Genomic DNA, 10666 nt, shown 5'->3' with positions numbered 1-10666 from the left:
GGTGGGGCTGGGGGAGGCACAAAGGAGGCAAGAGCAACCAGCAAAGCCCAGAAGCATGAGAAATACCCATGGTAGAAAATAGGCATAGCTATGCCTAGATCATTGACAACCAGTGGCAATTCAAACTCTTCTGGAATACCTTCAGTGATGCACAGTCCACAGCCTCACTAGGCAACTTATTCCGCTGCCTCACTATTCTGACAGTGAAGAAGTTTTTCTGGATATCCAATCTGTATTTACTTTGCTGCAACTTCAAGCCATTGGTCTGCATCCTCCTCTCTACATCAAAAAAGAAAAGGTGCTTTCCCTCTTCTTTATGGAAGCCCTTCAAGTATTTGAAGACTGCCATCATGCCCCCTCTTAAGTGCCTTTTCCTTGTCCAGATAACCTTTCTTAGATGTCTACCTACACCTTAATTTTTTTTTGTGAACAATGAGGCAAAGTAGCTGTTGAGTAGTTCTGCCTTCTTTGTATCTTTGGTTAGGAGTTCCCCCTGGCTTGTTAACACAGGGCCCACAGATTCCTTGGCTCTTCTTTTCTGGCCAAAATACTTCTAGAACCTTCTCTTCTTGTCCTTAACTTTCTTTGCCAGGTGCAGCTTGTTCCTTATTTTTGCCTTCCCAATTTTGTCCCTCAAGGTTCGGGCTATTTCCTTGATGACCTGCCCATTCTCTCATTGCTTGTATACCTTTCTTTGGCATTTGAGAAGCTCCTTATGTAGGCACTGGATTTATAACCCAGATACTTTATTCTGGGCAGACCCAAACCCTCAGACTGATCACAACTTCTTCTATTTGATAATAGGTAAATTGCACTGATACCAGATAAGAGTAATGCAGACGAGGCAAACAAAATAATCCTCACATTTAATTTATCTACGAGTTTCAGAGTTCACAGAGGAAAGGTATGCCTGGCCAATATGCAAGCTTCACCCTATGGTTCTTTCTTGAATGGCAGCAGTCTTGGAGGTCAAGTACCAAACCCTCACCTCCACCCGGTGGGGTGGGTGACACGGGCTAGTGGTGTGCCTTCTGCCCATAGGGGCCTTGGAATCCCCCTTTGGGAACCACTTGCTGCTCTGAAATCCCTCCTTTTGTATTATTCTTCTCTTCGGATGACAAAGATTTCCGGGTACTGTTGACTGGTTTCCCTGTGGTCATCATAGTGTCCATGCTCTGTTCTGTCAGCATATTCCATTGTTTCCACAAACCCATCACATGCATACATCTTAATTTGGTCATTTACCAGTATTTTAATTTGGGCATGCCTATCCTCCTAATTTGATCTGTCCACCAAAACCAGAAATCCCAGGGGCTTTGCAGCTGGGCACTATGACCTGGCACCACCATGGGAAGCCCATCTTTGTTATGGGTTTTCAGGGAACATTGTGCAAATTTCCCAGCCTGTTTCTCCACTGGCCTCAAAACACTGTCTGCCTTGAAAGCTGTGAAACTTTGTCACAAATGAGATTTTAGAAACCAGTTAACCCTTGCTATTCCCCTAGACCATTGTTCTAATGCAATGGTCTACTTTACCTACAAGCCAATCCCTAAAAAAAAAAAAGTCTCTAAAAATCATTTTCTAGCCATCACTTGGGCAGCTACATTGATCTTTTACCATTCTTCTTGTGCTTCAATTGTGTTGAGACAGTTTCTTGTTGGGTTTCCAATACTGTGCCCCTTTAGAAACTCCCAGCCCTCCTGGTCACGTTTATCCTTCAATCTATGCCATGATACTATGCCTATTAACTCCTTGAGTCAGATGAAATCCACCTTTTCGTAATTTTGCTGATCTTATGCTTTCCCAGCTGCAGGATCTAGAATTCTTGTGTATCGTGATCGCTTCCTTCCAAGTTACCCATCACCTTCACATCCTCCACCAGTTCTTCTCTGTTGGTCAGGACAAAATCCAAGATAGATGATCCCCTAGTTGTATCCTCCACTATCTGGAACAGAAAGTTGTCCTCCAGAAGTTAGGATGTGGCTTGCCATTTTATGTTTGGCTACACCATTTTCCAGAAGATATCTGGAAAATTCAAGTCTCCTATCAGTACCATCCCATAGCTGTTGGATAGATTTGCCACCTGCTTGAAGAGTGCCTCATCCACCTCCTCCTCCTGATTAGGTGGCTTGTAATAAATCCCCACTATTATATTGGTGCCACGTTTTTCACCTTTCATCCTCACCCAAATGCATTCTGCTTTGCCATCTTCTTCCTCTTGAACCAGGGAATAAGTGTGTGCATTTTTGACAAACAAGGCAACACCTTTTGTTCCCAAGCCTGTCCTTCAAAATCAGAGTGTAAATCTTGATGTTCACATTCTAGTCATAAGAGATATCCCATCAGGTGTTGCTGATTCCACTTATAAGTAGTACTGCTTTCTGCTGATTATTCCTATCTTCAGCCACTAGCCAGAATAAATTAATATATTTTGAATTTCTAAGTGACTTTTTGGATGGGACCAGGATAGGTCTACCACTGATCCTAGTTTAGTTAGGCTCGAGGGCGAGTACCAGAGCCGTAGCCACAGCAACAGACTGCCCTTCCATTGTTTGTACAGTAAAAGCTCTGTTATCCAGCATCCCCCGGGAATGTGGGATGCCAGTTAATCAAATATGCTGGTTAATCAATTGTGCACTGTCTGGTGCACTCCCTGGCATCAGTGTGCCGAGGGACAGGGAGAGGGCCCCGCACAGGTTGCTTTGTCCCGGGCTGTGGGCTGAAAAAGTGACAAAGAAAAGCTCGGCTTGTGGCAGCAAAACCGGAAGTCCCCCAGAAGTGGTACTTCTGGTTTCACTTTTGCCATGTCCCTCAGATGCCGGTTAGTAGAGTTTTCCTGCTAATAAAGTGCCTGTTAACACAGCTTTTGCTGTACTCAGTTCCAGGACAAGGGTCTTCCTCCCAACCCTGCCCCACCACCATGTTAAATGGGGGGAGTGGAGGCATCTCATTTTGGAGTTAAGTAAATATGGCATATGAATAATCCAGGATTCAGCTGAAATAATGGTGAAAGGTTAGGTGTGGGACAGCAGAAGTAAGAAGCTGAAAGGAACAATTATTATTGGTAAACAGTAATTTACCTTGATTCTAAGATTACGCAGTAGTGAGAAAGAAGTATTATACAACTCTTTGCAAGCACTAATAATACAAAAAATAGTGGATCTGAAAAAAACAGACTTTGCAAAATTAAGAACTGTCTAAAAACAATTATATTTTAATTACAACAGTTATTTACTATTTCATTACATAAGGTGCATTATAACCCATCTGTTTTTATGCCCTTATACCTTTCTAAAACAATGATCACTTGTACAGCTCAGATTATCCTTGCTTATTCTCATCCACAAGATACTATTTTTGGATTATTTGAGGAAAAAATATCACTTGAGTAACTGCAGAATGCCAGGTAAGTTTGTTTGTAGCTGTAGGTGTAATTGTTTGGTAGCCAAGGATATTTTTAGAATATAGAAGGAGAAACCAAGGGACAAAGGCTTGCAAAGGAACAGAAGCTAACATGAGAAATAGACTAGGTGAACATGAAAACAAGATTTAAAGAGACTGGAAAACATTTTTGTTCATTCTGTTCCATATCATCAGTGCCCATTTAATAGAACAAGAAAAATATAGGTATATTAATCAGGACATATTAAAGCCAAGAAAAATGGAAGACATTTCCAGCAGCAGCAAACCATTTTTGTTGCATTTTAATGATTGATGAGCCTGGAAACAGACTAAACACTGGAACTCAGATTAAATTTATAGGAGAGGAAGGAGGAATTACAGAACTGAACTCTGATAGTGACAGATATGAAAGTAGTCAAGTCCATATATTGTACCAGAAAAATCACAAAGTGAAAAAGGAGCTATGTGAAGTAATGCAGGCCCCTGACAGATGTTAAAACAATGGCATAACTGAGATTTGGAGGGGTTTTATGTTGCAGCCCAAACATCATGTCTCCTGCCATGCCAGACATGCATAGCCAGAGACACAATGTACTAGAGCATAGATCCACTAGAGCATGGACCTGGGATTCTTCCAGTCCCAATCACACTACTGCTCAGCTGCCTCCAGTCCGATCCTGCAGACTGGGCAGGAGGTGGCTCTGTCCCAAATCCAGGGCTGCCCCCTACCCTCCCTGGTTCTAAAACCAGGGTTGTTGGGGCTGGGTCTGACAATCAGCTGATTTCTCAGAGAAATCTTCAGTACCTTCTTGAAGTCCTGAGGCACTGGAACCCTGAGACTGGGGAGCCTCTCCTCCAGCTGGGGGTCCCATGCCTTGGGACATCTAAAATGTATGGGTTTGGCCCAGCTCCCTGTAGCTTGGCATTTTTAAGTGCCTTTCCCTTCAAGGAAGGCTGCTAGGCTGTGAGGTTGCTGGCTTCCCAGTGGCCAGAGCCCCTCAGCTCCCCCCACCCTTGCAACCAGGTTTCATGGCAGCTGTTTTTCAGCATCAGGACCAGGGCTGATTGTCACCATTGGTATGGCTACACGTACAATTTATGATGTGGAACAGAAATAAGAGTAACAGACTGAGCAGGGGAAGAGGTTTGAGTGGTACTTGGGGAGGGTGTGGGGCTGACCTTGTGGCACACCTGCCAAAAAGGCTGGTCCCTACTGCTTTGAAGAATAATCCTGAGATGTTGCCAAGGTAACCCACTAGAGCATAGACCTGGGATTCTGCTGGGGATTATATCGAGACAAGGAGAGGTGGGATTGTTTGTGATCTTTGGATGGAGTGGGAAAGAATAAGATTAAGTGCCTGATTTGTTGAAAAATAAATGTAAACCTCATATTCAGTATTTCACAATGATCCAGGGACAGAACATTCTCCCAAAATATATGACACCAGCGGAGAGTGAGAAGAGGACAAAGACTAGAGAAATCAGATTACCCTGAGACACCATGTTGATGTATTGTGATGAGTCATACTTTAAACTTTGTTATGATAAGTCCCATTTTCATATATCTAGTGTTAGTTCTTAGCTTGTTACTCATGTTTTGGGGGGGTTTTGGGGTGGGGCTGGTGGTATTCAAAATATTGTTTCTTTTTTTTTTTTTTTAATTATGGACTTCCTTGTCCCCTAAATTTTATTCTGGGTGTGTACAAATGCAACTTGATGAAGAATGCGCTGTCTAATTTTATTCCAAACATGCAGCTCATCCAATAAAAGATATCACCCCCAAAATCCTTGCCTTTTGCATAATTCCTGGACCATCATGGCTACACCATCACTCTAACACTACCAAGTATCTTATTACATGCTATCCTCTCAAGTACTTACATTTAATTAAAATAGAATGTAGAAGAAAAAATAGTATAACTTTGATCCAACCTGGAATACAATTAGGACCAGAGTAATCCTGGACTTAATTAACATCAAGGAGAGGAGAAGTGAAGGAAATCTTGCCTCCATCTCCCCATTGTAAACCCAGTGAAAGATGACTGCAGCCTGGTGTTTGAGAGCACTTGGACTGCTCTATGCATCTGTGGGAGTATAGATCGTTCTAAAAGCCTCTATGAGAATTATTCCTTGAATAAAGGCAGAGCTAAATCTTGCAGGATATAGTCAAGGTCTGAAAACAATGTAAATCTCACAACGTTTTGGCAGATACAAATCGTGGAAACAACAGATGTTGATGTTAATTAATGTCAAGTGATCTCGGAGACAGGGAGTCTCAGGTGATGCAATTTTTAAGAGTCCACACACTACTAAGTAAAACTAACTGAGGTGTTTCCATAGCAGCAGAAATTTTATACACAGAAAAAGATAATCCACCTTTTAATAACTGTAAATCAACCAAGCTATCTCATTTTCCTTACATTTTGGGGCTGCACTTTACATAAAAAAGATCAGAGATAAAAAGTTAATTATTACAGGCAGTCTTCTTTACTTCGGAGCATTTTCAGTTGTTCAGCCTTCATTATACATTTTAGTGTCTGCTCAGTGCTGAATATCAGCAGTGCGCTGAATATCAACAGATGAGGTACTTTTTCTTTCTTATTGAACAGCTGATAGTTTGATAACAATTCTATATTGCTCTGTTCAAAAAGCAGGCATGTATATCTTTCTTAAATCATCCCTGTTTGGTGGAAGTTTAAATTACTTTAAAACAGATAGATAATGGAAAAGTAGTTAGTGTCATCTTGCCAAGCCTGAAATGTTAGAACTATTAAAGGAGACAAACAAATACATAAGCTCACCCAGTCCAGGCAGCAGTTTGTAATGGGCTCATAAGCAAAATGGTTTCAAGTAAGCAAACTGATTTCCCTAGACAAGCAGTGATTTACTTTAACTGCAACGTTCCAGCACAACCTGAAATTTGCTCGTCTTCTACATACCTTGTGTAGTTGGGAAACAATATTTAAACCTAAATATACACTTCATGTAGAAATACAAATGCATACTACAGAAAAGAGGTTCAACAGCCTCAAAATGACCATGGGAATAACCATTTAGGGTGCTGTCCTGCTTCAGTTCCAGTCTGAGAATAAAAGAATAATAATCATAGAAAATTAGGGTTGGAAGAGACCTCAGGAGGTCATCTAGTCCAACCCCCTGCTCAAAGCAGGATCAGCCCCAACTAGATCATCTGAGCCAAGGCTCTGTCAGGTCTTAAAAACCTCCAAGGATGGAGATTCCACCACCTCTCTGGGTAACCTGTTCCAGTGTTTCACTACCCTCCTAGTGAGAAGTTTTTCCTAATATCTAACCTAAACTTCCCTTGCTGCAACTTGAGACCATTGCTCCTTGCTCTGTCATCTGCCACCACTGAGAACAGTCTAGCTCCATCCTCCTTAGAACCCCATTTCAGGTAATTGAAGGCTGCTATTAAGTCCCCTCTCAGTCTTCTCCAGACCACATAAGCCCATTTGCCTCAGTCTTTCCTCATAAATCATGTCCTCCAGCCCCCTTACCATTTTTGTTGCCCTCCGCCAGACTCTCCAATTTGTCCACATCCTTTCTGTAGCGGGGGGTCTAAAATTGGACACAGGACTCCAGATGTGGCCTCTCTAGTGCTGAATAGAAGGGAATAACCACTTCCCTTGATCTGCTGGCAACACTCCTACCAATGCAGCCCAGTATGCCATTAGCCTTCTTGGCAATAATGGTGCACTACTGGCTCATATTCAGCTTATTGTCTACTGTAACCCCCAGGTCCTTTTCTGCAGAGCTGCTGTCCCAGCCAGTCAGTCCCCAGCCTGTACTTGTACATGGGATTGTTCTGTCCTAAGTGCAGGACTTTGCACTTGTCCTTGTTGAACCTCATGAGATTCCCTTTGGTCCAGTCCTCCAATTTGTCTAGGTATCTCTGAATCCTAACCCTACCCTCCAGCATATCTAATGCTGGATTTAGTCATGGTGTTTACCCTGGGCTAACATAGGCCGCATGACAAACTGCATGTTTTAGACTGCATTAACTTATACAAAGTACATACCAACATGGCTACGATGTGCAGGGGTCTATATTCTCTTCTAGCTCTACAAAGCCATGTAAATAACTATGATTTGAAAATTCACTAAAAGTTTTAAATTTGCAAAAGTTTAGTTCTTTTAAAAAACTCAAGATTTAGAAAAAACATATTCCCACCTGTCTTGATCTTTGCTTTTAAAACAAATGTGAAATTTGAGTTCATCTACATTAGGTGTATTTCAAATTCCTTACAAAAACTCTATGCTGTTCCCCAGTGCTCCCTAAATATCCAGTCCTCCCTGGACATCAAGGGTGAGTGTACATTTGTTCTCAATGCCCTACAGTGACTGGAAATGAGAGCTCTTAGCATTCTCTAATAATCAGAGGTGCTGGTTATCACCTTCTAATTTAACTTTAGGTGCTATGATTTTAACCATATGCAATATGGCTCAATATTCATATAACTGGAAAAAAGTATTACCAGCTTAAGCAAAAACACATACCTTTGTGGAATATAAAACAAGTGCTGAGGAGGGGGTTTGTAGAGAACTCCTTCATATACTGGCCATAGACCACTTAAAATTCTGAACAGAGAGCTCTTTCCACAGCCATTGGGACCAGTGATTAAAAGATGCATTCCTTCCTGTACCTAAAATCATAATGAAAGTGATGAAGCAACAATTTTTCAAAAATCACTACTTTGCACTAACACATAACACTAACACCTAAAAAACGAAGCCACCTAAACAGTTTAAGTCAGTTTCACTAGTTATTAGTTATGTAGTCTGCTTGAAAAAACCCCAAACAAAGAACCCCCAGTGGATTTCCATACAACATATGCATTCAAAGAACAAAAGCAAAGGAACCAGGAGATATCATATTTACTAGCTCCATGAAAGCAACAACATACCCAGGGTTTAGATAGCATGTTATCACTTACAGAAGACACAGGATTATTTTGTGGATGAGTGGGAGTCATTATCACTGACATCTTTTTAATCATTGGGTCACTTTGTTTCTTGGATAAAGGCTGAGTATGGTTTATTTTAACATGCTATAAAACTGAATTCTACTTTCACAGAGTTGGGAACACTTGCCCACATAACATATGTCACTATCTATGAGGGATTCTGATTTCTGACATTCTTGTACTGCATCTATAAATAACACTTAGAGCCAAATATTCCCTTCACATACTTGTGCTTCAGTCTAAGGGGACTGTAAGCAGTTAAAAGGAATCAGTACCTTACAAGCTTAACATTCCTGTAAACTAGATTAAGCTCCATTACAATGTCAGTCCGCAGCTGGTGATATCAATTTTTCTTATGGAATCAGACAGAAAGGAGTAAACTCCCAAAGCAATATATAAAGTCAATCCCCTTAACCACTTTGACTAAGTACAGAGGTTCAAAAAACCCCAAGGCAAAAATAAATTCAATATTCTCCATTTTTTCCTAAACTGAAGCAGTAACAAAGTGAACTGATGTTCAGTGTTTGGGTGGCCAAGACAGGCAGAAGCCTACGCTGGCCCAGGCCAGGCACTTATGCACACCATCCCTCATGGCCAGGTTGCCTGAGGCTGTTGGGCTCAGCTCAGTGGCAGCTCAGGCCTGGTTGATAGCCAGAGTCTGTGGGGTGCAAGGGAAAAGCCTGCCCTCGGTGTCTTCCCGTCCACTCCCCAGCTCCAAGATGCTCCTTCCCCAACCCCCTGCCTCAGCAAGGGGGGGGGGGGGAAGACCACCCCACAGTCAACATTTGCCCGGTATGGAGAGGAAAGCACCCACTTGGGGGCTTTACACCCTCCCACAAGTTAAGCCCAGCTGGGATTGCCCCAGCTCCACTCCTTCCCCAGCCATCACCTCCCAGAGGGGCAGGTGGGGGGACAGGGGTGGGAATGCACCAGACCCTGACCCCTGTGACCCCTGGACCCCTGTGCCAGTCCTCCCAGCTGAGGTCTGCTGGGCATGGAAGGGAAAGCTCCCACTCGGAGGCTTCCCCCCACCCCATTGCAGCTTGAGCCAAGCCCATCTTGAGCTGCTGAGGGGCAGGGGGGAGAGGTGAAAATCCTTCCAGTAGGTGCCCTCCGCACCCAGCACCTCAGTTGGGGAAGCTGGTGCAGGGGCAGTGCGTTACCACCTTTTGCCTCCCCACCCTGCCCATCTAGGATGCAATGGCTGGGACAGGGGTGAGGCTGAGACAATCCCAGCTGAGCTTGAGCTGCAGGGTGAAAAGCCCCCTTGGCAGATGTCAGCTGGGGGGACCACTGGTTGGGGGGAGGGTTCCTACACCTGCTCCTGCCATCCCTCTTGGAGGCAGAGGACTGGGAAAGGGCTGGGGGAGCAAGTGCTAGGCAGGAGTGGGGAGGGCTGCATTCACACCCACAGGAGGCAGAGGCTGGGGAGAAGGAGGGGCTGAGCTAATACCTGCCCAGCTCTCTGGGCTGCAAGGTGGGGGGAACAAAAAGCCCTCACCACAGGGGCTTTTCCTCCCCTTGCTGTACAGCTTGGGGCTGGGGAAGGGGGGCCTGGGACCCTATTCCTCTGCCCCACTATCCCGCTGGGCTGACAGGCCCAGGCAGGAAGCAGGCTAGGGAGCTGAGGCTTTAGCACTTCAGTTCTGTGACAGCTATGCTGCCCCTAGATAGACAGCACAACCCAGGGCTGCAAAGCATCCTGGGATGTTGGGAACTGTGAATTAACTTAAATCAGGAAGGGATCTGGGACAGAAGTTTCACAAACCAGTTTAACCTAAATCAGTTAAGTCTGATACTACATCTGTTCAGGTTTATCTTAAACAGGTTTGGGCCATTTTGAAAGAGGTTTATGTGCACTGAAGTTCTACTCTGTTACAGGTTTAAACCAGCTTCCAATCACTTAAATTGGTTTGTGTGTAATTTTTGTCCCTAGCCTCTGAGTGATGAAGCTGAGAATGCAAAACTAACTGCTTTGAAAAATTTCTCAGAATATCTTTTTCTAATTATATCAATAGCAATGTCACTTTGGGCATGCTATCTATGTATGTATATCCTTAATTGGTAGTATTCATGTTATGTATAGCTATCCAGCTGAACTCTCTCTCTCACACACACTATCCAGCTGAACTCTCTCTCTCACACACACAGGCATCATTAGTGAATTCTTTGTATAAATCTACTGGGCAAAGTGCAGAATCACACTGGCATCTTTGCCTGACTGTCAATCCATCATTTCATAATGCTAAAATAATTATTTCTATTCATGTCATCATGAATTT

At 43.3% G+C, this 10666-nt stretch overlaps 1 protein-coding gene across 1 annotated transcript in view; it reads right to left on the bottom strand.

The window, feature by feature from the left end:
- Positions 1-10666, bottom strand: part of ABCD2 (ATP binding cassette subfamily D member 2) — an 80767-nt gene that overhangs the window by 38173 nt on the left and 31928 nt on the right. Inside the window, exon 8 of the mRNA XM_014522111.2 lies at positions 7918-8063. Within this exon, the coding sequence (XP_014377597.2) occupies positions 7918-8063 (146 nt within the window). The remainder of the gene's footprint in view (positions 1-7917; positions 8064-10666) is intronic.

This window comes from Alligator sinensis, unplaced genomic scaffold (genome assembly GCF_000455745.1).
Source record: "Alligator sinensis unplaced genomic scaffold, ASM45574v1 scaffold9_1, whole genome shotgun sequence".
Classification (NCBI taxonomy): domain Eukaryota; kingdom Metazoa; phylum Chordata; order Crocodylia; family Alligatoridae; genus Alligator; species Alligator sinensis.
Note: the sequence above shows the minus strand (reverse complement) of the source record. Positions and strands in the feature narration are given on the sequence as shown.